Source organism: Spea bombifrons, chromosome 2 (assembly GCF_027358695.1).
Source record: "Spea bombifrons isolate aSpeBom1 chromosome 2, aSpeBom1.2.pri, whole genome shotgun sequence".
In the NCBI taxonomy this organism is placed as follows: Eukaryota; Metazoa; Chordata; class Amphibia; order Anura; family Pelobatidae; genus Spea; species Spea bombifrons.
The window spans coordinates 91,033,630-91,046,077 of record NC_071088.1 but is presented as its reverse complement, the minus strand read 5'-3'; the positions used below and the strand labels follow the sequence as shown (position 1 = coordinate 91,046,077).

Genomic DNA, 12,448 nt, shown 5'->3' with positions numbered 1-12,448 from the left:
AATTGATTCCTTTCTGTGTCACTTTACACATGCTTTTGTGAAATGTACGTGTGTCCTGGTAAATGGCTAAAGGTGAATACCCTAGCCATGCCTGCCGTTCCCCCAGGGTTGAGGCATGAGTATAAGGGACCCATGTAATTAGTTATAGAACCCACAGCGCCCTTAGTTTGACACCCCAATACTTTTCCAAGCTTGTGCGTTTGTAAAGTTTTTGAAGCACGGCATAAAGCTACATAAATTCAGTTTTATAGAAGCCTCTTACATACAGATCACCTAATTACTTATTTTAAAGTCATTGTTTGACATAAACAGTCAATGATACAAGTATTTAAGTTAGCACACCCAGCCGTACTTGTGATAGGTTTTATAATTATGTTTACTGGTTTGCATCGATAATAGCATTATGCTCCTCAAATGCTGGGACAAAATCAATTTAGCATAATGTATATAGAATGAAAATGTTCTCACCATTGCATCTGCTTTATGCTTCATCCGTTTGGCCTCCTGCATAAAGTGATCTGCATTGCGTGGCCTACATGACGAGAATATGAATATATTTGTCAGCAATGCAAACGTAGTTTAAAGATACATTCATGGTCCGCAGATTACTCGTTGTATTAAATACTAGAAGCAGCCAATACGTGTCAGGAAATCAATGGGAGCGCTTTCTTCTCATGTGCATGGGGGGGGGGGGATCTCAATAGGACCACCACCCAGAACTCTTGCTGATCAAGCACTGGAGCTGTGAGTATACAAGGTAGACCCTCACCATAGGCCAAAGCTTAGTATCTGGGGGAAAGAGAAAGCGGCAAATGCACAGAGGAACGAGGGACACTGCAGAATCCTTCCATGCATCTACAATGGGGGAAATTTATCACGGTACGGTACTAAGTGATCACTCAGCTATCATGGGCGATGAGTTATAAAAGATGACTGGAGTGTCTCTTTAAAGTTTGAAAGTCTGCTCTTCATTAACAGCATCTGGCCTCTACTAGCATAGCAGCCATAACTCCCAAGTGTCATTCTTTAGAAGGGACACTCAGAAGTTCAGGGAAGGGAGTTCATAATAATTGGTGGGTGCGAGTGATCTACAGCCCTAAAAGTCACGATTAGAAAAAGTACGTACAAATTAAATTCATTCTCGAATTATCAGTAGGTCATAAAGTCATATAAAATGTCTTAGTAAACCCATGCCCCTTTATCCATGCCTTTAACCACATTGATAAAACCTGATTTTTCTTTGTTGGCCATTTATGATGGGAGGCATGCACATAAGTCTTCTAAACCTTGGATGCTGTCTGCATTCAAGGTTTAGAAGGAGTATTTATTTTTGCTTCTTTAAAATGTCTTACATTGTAGTTTCTGTTTTTGTTATTTCTCTTTTTTTATGGTTGTTTCTTGGATCATAATTGACACGTACTTAGGTTAATTGACCATGGAGCACTGATAAGCCAATTGCTATTGGAAACGGGTACACGGAATGTTGGCACTAAATCATTTATTTTTTCCAGGGGTTGTTACAAGCATTGCGGATGATCTATTGATGTATGTTAAATGATATGTTCATATGATCATCTGTTACCCAGCATGTTAAGCCTATATTTTGGATGGTATCGCCATAATAAACCCATTTTTTTTTCCATCCGTGATGGGAAATGTAATCCAAGGATATGCCAAAACACAGTATATACTTACGTGCTATCAAACAACAGCTTAGTCCTCCTTGAATCTTTATGCCCATTCAATCCAGGTGACCAATGGTCTGTCTGTAGATCTTCTCTATTGCACACAGTTGTATTGTCTGAGGGAATATGAAGTGACCTCTAAAAATAAACATATAACAGCTCTGTTACAATTAACAAGAAAATAACATCTGAACTTGGTGTTGTCCAAGATTTGTTTGACATTTATTTAGGATTTATCCAAAGAAAAGCAGAATACAACATTACTCGCTAACAAAACAATAGGGCTGAGAGGGACAAAAATATATTTTTTCATTTACCACAGTTTAGGATTGGGGCTATGTGTGCCAAACAGTTTGAAATGTCCTGATGCGGGCCTCTTGCCACTTTATCAGTGTCCAGGGCTGACCTCCTGTTGGTTTAGAAAAGCATATTGTCTCTTGTGGCCCAGATGCTTCTTCCCTTGATCTCCAATGGGCTACATGGAGCAGGGGAAGAGAGATTTGTGCCTCAACTGGTTCTCCTGCTGTCACAGTGGAACTAGACCACCGAGCACTGAAGGTTACAGGCAGTTCTGTACCAATGTCTCAGACTCCCTCCGGTTACACAGATCCTAAAAGTTATGGTAATTCAAAAGTTTGGCTCACCTTTGGAAAGACATTGGCCGATAAACCTGGTTATATATTTAATTTGCTCAAACTCTCGCCTACTTCAGTTGAAGTCGGCAGCTTACAGGTTCCTTGCCAATAGAGTCTATATCTTAACAAGTGTTTTTCCTCACAATGGAACTTTCCCATTTCATAATATACCAGATCCCAATTCTTACAAATACATATTTCTCCATTTATAAAAAACGCAACAGGTTCAATGTACATTTACATACCTGCCTAACAGGTGACCGCCTTTCGGCCCTGCGGTTTCTACTGGAAGATGAAAACATGTCTCCACAACTGGATTTGCCTGGAGCGGATATCTCATCTCTTTTACAGAAATCAAAAACTTTGTGTTATGGATATGAAAAGGTGGCAAGAAATATGTATCTGAAAATACATCAGCTATGTGTTGGTTCTAAAAGTTCCCTGACAACATTTAATGTTGCTAATGCAACATAATATTAGATGATTCTGGGTGCACTTTATACAGTATCTGTGCACAGTTCATACAACACAATCTAGAAGTAAAGCCATTGCCTTGGAAATAATAATGGTGCGATTATAATGCTACTGGCCACTGTGTTCTCTATGGCTTAGCCATAGTTTATGGCTTTCATGAACAGATTTGACCATATGTAACTTTAGTGCTGCTGCCATCTAAAATTAATTGAAAGGCAGAAGCTTGTCATCATCATGTATCTAGATGTTTGATTTCGATCTATAAAGGCCATGAAATCATAATGGCAATTTCACATACTTATATCCATATTACAATACCTTATTGCTTAATCTAATCTGTATACAGTGATTTAGAAAATATACTTGCAGTGTTTTGGATAACCATGCATCAGCCATTGTATGCCACTGTCTTGCGCAGAGTAGAGTAGTTTAAAAGGAAACTCATCTTGTTTTATCATCCATCCTTCAAGAACTGAAGCTTTGCATTTATCAGTAAGTCATAAAATATACATGTAAAGCAATGTCCTCATTTTAGGGCATTGCCAGTTCAAATATTTTTTATCGTTTCTATTTTCCTCAACATCTAAACTCACTTGAAACTCCAGTTTAGTGAATAAACTCAAGTTACTATAATCAAGTGCATTTAAGCAAAAGGTATCCTCAGAATGTGATTTCATTGAGATTTCAAGCCTTTCCCGTTTAAGCAGCAGCCTTCAACAACTGTCCTTTGTTAGAGGTAGATAGACTGTACATTTAATCCATCTATCCCACTACCTTCCTAATTAATAATAAGTATGCTATTAAACTTCATAAGTAGGCTCTTGACATTCTTTTGAAGACGGAGTTGACCTTTTATTGAGCAGATTATCATTCTGTGAGCTGAGCAGAATTAAAAATGAGTCAACAGAGGCAACACTGCAGATACAGTTCGGTTTTCACTGCAGTCTCAGTACGTGAATTGGACAAGACTAGTTAAAATGCGTGGAGTGCTTTGCCTGTTTTTGGGCTGCGATATTAGTTGGCCATCTGGATGGGCTTGTCCCTGGCACGCACTGAACTGAGTACTGTCTCACAGCAAAACATGGCTCATATTGCACAGAGTCAGGGAACGTGAAGCAATCGGATTTTTTTTTAAAAGAAAAAATGGTTATGACTCAACCTTTAACATATGGAAAGATATGCTGTACCTGTTGAGGTTTGTACTGTGTCCATTAATGGCTTCAGAGCTATCAACTGGCAGAGGCAATCGTAAAGGATCATCCTTTTCTACAATGTTCTTTTTCATATCCTGAGAGCTTTCGTTTTCATACTACAGAAAAACAAAAGAGATTTGCCAGTGTTCAGCTGATTGTAAAGGATTGCATGTAATAACATACAAAAGTTTTTGCCCAAAAAGAACCATTTCATCTAACAGCTATATAACAAATACCGTAATATTTTGTAATACAATATATTGTATTTGTTGCTGCTCCACACTGAGTTGAGCGCTGGGATCACTATCTTTTTAGATATTATATAACAATTTCAGTTGGATTATATACACAAAGGTTAAAGTACTTTCAAACAGAATGAAACTGTGTTATAAAATGTATACGAACATTATCATTTAGTGGAGGTTTTCTATCTGTATAATGTGTGACTGATTTACTACCATATGCCATGACGATGATTTCCAGTGTACAAATGGCATTAAAAGTGTCTATTAATAAATGGAGAGACTCCATGCCTCACGTACCTCTAGACTAGACTCACTAGACACTTGGCAGGTTACCCGGACCACTACTCAATCATATCTATTTAAGGTAGCCACATATCAGGCCAATATGTAAGTATGTCTCTGCCACTAAAATAAGCACAACCAGTCAGGACAAATATTATACTGTATCCGGTGACTAGAGGGGTGTCCAGTGGTCTAGTTCGACTGTGGGAGCAGAACAACCAGTAGAAGCTAAATTACGGTACTCCCATGCCATTCACAAGACACTAGATGAGGGCCACGATTCTTGCTCTGTTTTTCTTCATTTGCAGTGAGGGACTACAGTCTGGAGGGAGCTCAACTTCCACTTATTGACTTGAAGTTGGAGCATGAAGTTTTCAGGCAGAGATGAATTCGTCAAGAAGACTTTAAAGAGTTGGTCCTGAGTACACTCCACATATACAGTGGATATAAAAAGTCTACACAGCCCTGTTAAAATGCCAGGTTCTTGTGATGTTAAAGAATGAGACAAAGATAAATCATGTCAGAACTTTTTCCACAAAACAAACTGAAATCTTTGAGGGGGGGGGACACAATAACCTGGTTGCATAAGTGTGCACACCCTCTTATAACTGGGGCTGTGGCTGTGTTCAGAATGAACCAATCACATTCAAACTCATGTTAAATAGAAGTCATTACACACCTGCCATCATTTAAAGTGACTCTGATTAATCACACATAAAGTTTAGCTGTTATAGTAGGATTTACTTGCATCTCAGAGCAAAAGCCATGGTCCGCAGAGAGCTTCCAAAGCATCAGAGGGATCTCATTGTTGAAAGATATCAGTCAGGAGAAGGGTACAAAATAATTTCCAAAGCATTAGATATACCATGGGAACAGAGTGAAGACAGTCATCATCAAGTGGAGACAATATGGCACAACAGAGACATTACCAAGAACTGGACCTCCCTCCAAAATTGATGAAAAGACAAGAAGAAAACTGGTCAGGGAGGCTTACAAGAGGCCTACTGCAACATTAAAGGAACTGCAGGAATTTGTTGGCAAGTACTGGCTGTGTGCTACATGTGACAACAATCTCCCATATTCTTCATACGAATGGGCTATGGGGTAGGGTGGCAGGACTGAAGCCTCTTATTACAAAGAAAAACATCCAAGCCCAGCTGAAGTTTGCAAAAACACACATCAAGTCCCCCAAAAGCACGTGGGAAAATGCGTTATTGTCTGAAACCAAGGTTGAACTTTCTGTCCATAATTCCAAAAGGTATGTTTGGCACAAAAACAACACTGCACATCACCCAAAGAACACCATACCCACAGTGACGCATGGTGGTGGCAGCCTTAGTCAGGGTGGAGGGAATTAAGAACTGTTCCAAATACCAGGCAATTTTGGCACAAAACCTTCAGGCGTCCGTTAGGAAGATGAAGACGAAGTTCATTTTTCAACACGACAACGACCCAAAGCACACATCCAAATCCGCAAAAGCATGGCTTCACCAGAAGAAGACTAACATTTTAGAATGGCCCAGCCAGAGCCCAGACCTGAATTCAATTGAATTCGATTTGGAGCAGTTTTGCAAAGAAGAGTGGGCAAATATTGCCACGTCAAGATGTGCCATGCTAATAGACTCCTACCCAAGACTGATTGCTGTAATAAAATCAAAAGGTGTTTCAACAAAGTATTAGTTTAACCCCTTAATGACAAAGCCCGTACATGTACGGGCTCAAAATGCATTGTTTTCAATGGGTTTAGGGACCGCCCATTGTCCTTAAGGGGTTAAGGGTGTGCATACTTATGCAACCAGGTTATTTTTTTTGTTTTGTTTTTCCCCCTCAAAGATGTCAGTTTGTTTTGCAAATGAATTGTTCACATTATAGGTCACATTTAAGGTGGAAAAAGTTCTGACATGATTTATCTTTGTCTCATTCTTTAAAATCACAAGAACCTTTTTAACAGGGGTGTGTAGACTTTTTATATCCACTGTACTATTATTTCACAATAAACATACATACAATATATAATAGAAAAATATCAGAGAATCATGTGTGCACCTCAGCATGCATCAGAACTTACTTACAGTGCACAGGAGATTAGTAAGCTAGTGGGCAAGTATACATAATGACCTAAAAGTTGGTGTTCTTGTACCTTTTGTCTTAACAAATCAGTTCGGCTGATATGATGACTTAATTCTTTAGATTTGGCATTGTTGAGGGTAGTGCTAAAGGATTGATAATACCAAAATGTCCAGAAAGGGCTTAATTTTAACTTAAGTACCTGTATGTAGTATACCATGGCAGGTAAACTAAGGCTGAATAAGAAGTGACGCAGTGTGGTTGACGCTGAGGGAGGGGTATTTTATTAGCATGGGGCTTCACAAGAAAAGTTAAACATGTCTCCACAACACCTAAAGTTAAAGTCGGAGGGGGCAGGGGGATTCTTTCTATATTCTGAATACATAAAGCTTCGTAGAGCGGGTAACTTTACACCAGGATTGATTCTTAAGCGTAGGTAATAATCAGATGGTCATAAAGGCATTTAATGGCTAAAGTAATTACCTGGTAATTAATAATCTGCAGCAGCAAGAAGTTTATAAAGACCACAGGGGAGCCACTGCTCTCTTGATCCTTTAGATATATAATTAGGAGTAGGATTGGTTTATTGCTAATTTCCCCCATAGCATTTAATAGAAAATAAAATCAGTGATTAAATTTGCATATATAATGCAAACCGAATTGCTCCAATATAATATGTCTGTGGAAATTAAATGAAAAATGATGGTGTGACGTATCTCATTATATATTAGAATATGGGAACAAGATGCAATAGTATCATATTCATTGTAGCAGCAGAACAGTTCACGTGCACTATGTTGGAAGGAAAGGAATAAAGGAAGTATTTAAGATTTGTACTACCTGAAGGATGTGTTTCCACACATAACATCCAGATTTGCAAGAAACATTTGGTATACAGGACACAGACACAAACGTACCTTACGCTTTCTCCGCATTTTTAGCATTGAGCTTTCTTGAACTGGAGCAAACCTTTTACTCTGAGATGAGGGTAATGTGTCCTTACTAGAATTCATCGCAATGAGTTCCTGCTGTGCTTTCTCTGGAATTCTCGATAAAAGAGTCAAGTCAATCCTGACCCAAAGTGACTTTACCTCCTCAGTTCCCTTTAAAGAGTGAACATTCTCATTTCTGCCAAAGGGGACTAGTGTATAATATTGTTCTTCCAGATCATGGCTTGCATTGTTTCTAGTCCTCGAATTGCAAAAGCCAGTCGCATTGTGAAGATTAGGCCTACAAATATTATTGCTCTCGCAACTTTTCAACCCGTGGGTCCTTTCTGGTACAGTCAGTGTTGTAGCACAGATATTTCTTGGAGCTGGTGATACCTCAAGTTCAGTTTCAGTGCCATGGCCTGAAGACTGAGTTGAAGACTCAGGGAATTCCTTGGATTTGGGGGCTGATCTGCAAAGGGCTCGTGTCCGCCTACTTTCACACCCAAGTATGACTGTCCTAGGTTCTTTTCTGTGCAAGCCCCTGCTACAGATCAGCCTATTTTTAGTTAGTTCAGGTCCATCATTCCCTTGGCTCAGGGAAGTATCATGTGGAGTATTGCAGTTCTGATTAACACCACCAGATGTCCTTTCTGCTCTCCTAGTTAGCTTCCTGCAAACTGCTCTTCTTTGAGGAGGGCTTTCCGATGGAAGGGCGAATGCTATAGGCACAGAAGATGTCACTGTCACTGCTGGACTTGCTGGGATAGTACAAGGTGTCCTCTGGTCGTTTCTGCCAGGGCTTCTGGTTTTGCTGTTACCGCAGACAGTTTGGCTGTCTTGTAGCACTTTATCACAATCTTGCCCACCTTCCTTTATACCACTGTAACATAGGCTAGCAGTGTTGCTGAGGATCGAACTCTTGTGTGGATTAACTTTGTTCAGCCATTTGTCCAGCTGCCATTTGTTTGAAGTTCGCTGTTCAGGCTGTAAAACAAATAAAGTGTGTTATACCAGATAATATGATGGCACTAATTTTTAAGTATTGGTTGTGCGGAAAGCGTTATCATTGATTTCGATGGGAGCACTTTCCTGCCACTGATTGGCTGCTTCAGGCAGCCAATCAGTGGTAAGAATAGTCAGATCATGGAGTAGTAGTAGTATATTTTTTTGTTTTGGAACATTTCTTCTTTCGATACACGTGTCGGATACATTAGGTTAACTACACAGCTGTACATTAATCCTAAAGAATACTTAACCAGTAGATTGTGTTTCTCGTTGTTCTTTTAATTTTTGTGAATAGTAAACTTCTACTTATCTTCGTTGGATGAGCAAGAGCTTTGCACCCTACGATACCTACCAGTAAATATTTGACCCTTTCTTCCTGATTAGTATGTATATCACATATCCATCAACATTCTATTTAGCCACAACTAACATTCTAATTCTCAGAGCCATAGGTGGTTAAAAACACACAAAAAGCCTATTATATAGTACCCACTGTAAATCTCGAACATTACTTATATATTTCTACTAAAAAGATGGAAAAAGTACCGTAGAAAGAGCACTTAGATGTTCACCAAGCTGAACCATGTACACCTTCTGGCATATTAAGAAGAAAGCAATCTAGGAATTAGTTTTAGTGCACGAAGGTAATGTGCGAGTTTAATTGCTGGTGTTTGGTTATAATAGGGCAGTTGTGAAAAGGAAATGATAAACTTTACTAAAATAAGGCTCTGTTAAGTGAAAAATAGGGTAGTAAAATAATAATGCCCCTTCCATCTTGTAGTAAACATTGTAGACAGCAATGATTCGCCGGCTCCATCCACAGATCATTACTATTAAACAAGTCCTTTCTAAAATCTGCCATCACTACATGCATGTGCTTTGTATTCCATGAAAAGTATTTTCACATGGCTACATGAGCATACATAGATCAAGCGTCTCGCAGCATCGCCGTAGGGCAGTGTTGATATTCTTGTTTTTGTTTTAGATGTCTTATTCGCCATTGTCCTTAAACAATAGCAGAGTTACCTGAGCGTTTAGCTGTACGCCTCGTCTCCGCTTTGCTCAAACTTTTCAACCTACAATTCAAGAAGTTTAGGAAAAGCAGAAGCGTCTGCTCAGAGCGAGCTTTTAAACTTTTAAGCAATGGGACTAAAATGCTAATTTTTCTTTGCACAGAGAAGAAAGAAAAGTAAGCCCTTACCTCGCTGGTGTACCCGGAGGGTTTGCTGTTTTCACTTTCGCTGGAGCTGCTAGCGCTCTCAGAGTCCGATTCCGAGCTAGTGTCAGATTCACTGGAACTGCTGCTCGAGCCTTTGATGGAGACTCTAGAGGCTCTGCCGCTGCATTCCTGAACTACACCACTGCAAGAACCAGCGAGACAGGACATACTGCAACAATGTGCTGCTTTGTGCCATTATCATAAACACTCTATTTTTACATATGTTAACAATTTTAAACATTGATTGGAAGTCTAAAGAGTAAGTCATTGGGTAGTCAAAATAAACATCTTTTTCACAATGCTGAATTCCGATTTAATGCTTTTGGTTTTAGATTAATACTATTTTTTCTTCCAAGAGAATGCAGTTACTATATCACAATCATCACTTGCATCAACAGTGACAAGCTATGAAGGATATTGCTACTTTATTCACCAACGCAAAACAGGGACTAGAAACAGGACTAGAAAGACAGTATTTGTCACCTGTGGCCTTCTAACAGTTATTCAGCAGTATATATATATATATATATATATATATATATATATATATATATACACACATATATACACATACTGGAGATATTTAAAAAAATATTTTTCAAATTATTTTGCTCCACATCACTGTGTCTAATAAAGAAGGTATGCATGAAGATCCGTTTTGGTGCAAATTGCTAAAAGCGGCACAGTTACCATAGCAACAAATGGAGTATCCCTCACCCAACTGAAATTCTGGTTTCCATTTCTCAAAGATGGGTCAATTTGAATGGCATTTTTTGTGTGAAAGGAGAATTATCCCAAAACGTGCTCCCATTGCTTGTATTTTTGGTTAAAGTAAATTATTTACTAGAAGACATTTATTATTTATGTTGCTGACCAGCAAATTGAAAAAGCACCGAGTTGTGTGTAAAACGGAGCCCCCGATTCCCTTCTGTGGGTTTATATATCCCATATACTGTAGGGCAGCACCTCTCTGCAGACGTGAGTCAAACCATGAAAGCTCCGAGCTGTGACCATGACATTTCTGTTATTGGTGTCTCCTGGCAGCCCTGCGAATATTTGCTTGCCTTGCCCTGACTGTTTATATAAACACCATCCCCTGCACACATCACACAGCCATGAGACGGGCCCAGACTGCCATCGGGATAGATTACATACTAATTGCTTCCAGCTGCTATGAAATTTGGCTCTTCCTCCCTAGAAGTTACAGCAACGGCTCTTAAATGGTCCCTGCAATAATTTCTTTTTTCAAAAAGCTGTTGTATTAGTCATGCTTTTCCTGGGACTCTGTAAAGAGGTTTAAAAGTTAACTTTAGTTCAATCTAAGGAAAAACTAAGCCCCCAGTCCTGCTCTCATTCAGCAAGGAGTAAAGTATCCATGACCCTTTACTGTTTACCCTTCACACCATACTTTTCTCACCAGGACCTTGCCAAGAATCTGGAAGACAAAAGCACTTTAGAGCAACGCACGCCAACTCTGCCGATCCATGAGATGCATTGAGTGCACAATAGGTCATCGGCCCGAAAGAATAGTATTTTGAGCTTAAAATCAAACGCAATGCAAAGAAAGGCAATATCCCAGTGCTCAATCATGCCACAGCAATGAGTTGTGTTATAACTTTTTTTTTAACTAACAAATACCCTTTGCCCCTCCTCAGGTGGTTGATGAATATACAGAATCAACGACTCATGGCTGCGGTGTTCAATATGTAATGATTTATCCTTTTACAAGTGTTCCAAGAAACACAACAAATCTAATGGCACAGACCAGATGCGTTGAACATCTCAAATTGCATTATCTGGTCTATCCAATACAAATTCATCAAATGTGATTATATAAAAAAAAACCCATAGGGAGGACCTAGCGAGAATATAAATGGTGTCTAAAGCAATGGTTCCAAACCCAGTCCTAAAGTCACACCAATGGTACAAGTTTTATGAATCTCTCTATTTCATTGGGTGGTAGTAATATCTAAAGTGTGCCTTAAGGACTGGCTTGTGAGCCACTGGTCTAAAGTCCTTGTCGCTGACAAATTCTTTATTGAACTGCAAATATCAGTGGGCCAAAAGTATCTAATCAGAGCAGCCTATGGGCATTGCCCCCAACCCCTTGTCAGCCTCCCATTGGTAGTTTCTAATCAAGCAACATCTAACAAATTATTATTTTCATCAATTTATGTAGTTCACTGGAACTATTAAATTAGCAAACTTGTTCATTTTATAGAAAAAAAAACAGAAGAAGGCATCAGCAGACATAAATGCCCTTGCTTTTTTAGATTCAAATCAGATTAAGTTGGGTTTCACAGTGTTGCTCAAACGAATCCCACGTAATATTGCTGGAGCAAAGTATAGTTGAATGGTTAATGTATAACAAAGCAAACCTCTATGTAAAGAATGAGGTTGTGTATATGTATCACTGTTCATTTCCGAGCCAGTTGCTGCAACTTCCCCCCATATAATGGCCTCAAATTCTCATTTTGAGAGCCAAATACATTAATAACAATCTCTAATGAGGCACTAGCGATGTTCTGTTTGACCTCTTTGGAAGAAAAATTAAGTGATTTTGGCTCTTTATAAACCTCTCAAAAGTAAAGTCAAAGATGAAGTTAATTTTAGCTTTTGATTCGTAGTAGAGTAAAAATGCAATGCTTACAATTTTACCTTTTACACAATAGAGCAGTTCATAATTTTAAGAGTTTGCTTGTTTAGACAAA

General features: G+C 39.0%; 1 protein-coding gene across 2 annotated transcripts in view; it reads right to left on the bottom strand.

Annotated features, from left to right (window-relative positions):
• Nucleotides 1–12,448, bottom strand: part of AFF3 (ALF transcription elongation factor 3) — a 148,984-nt gene that overhangs the window by 6,927 nt on the left and 129,609 nt on the right. For both annotated transcript variants that reach the window (XM_053455150.1, XM_053455151.1), the window contains exons 8-13: nucleotides 9,720–9,879; nucleotides 7,499–8,497; nucleotides 3,982–4,103; nucleotides 2,566–2,662; nucleotides 1,696–1,823; nucleotides 469–532 (exon numbers count right to left, since the gene is read on the bottom strand). In XM_053455150.1, the coding sequence (XP_053311125.1) occupies nucleotides 469–532; nucleotides 1,696–1,823; nucleotides 2,566–2,662; nucleotides 3,982–4,103; nucleotides 7,499–8,497; nucleotides 9,720–9,879 (1,570 nt within the window). The remainder of the gene's footprint in view (nucleotides 1–468; nucleotides 533–1,695; nucleotides 1,824–2,565; nucleotides 2,663–3,981; nucleotides 4,104–7,498; nucleotides 8,498–9,719; nucleotides 9,880–12,448) is intronic.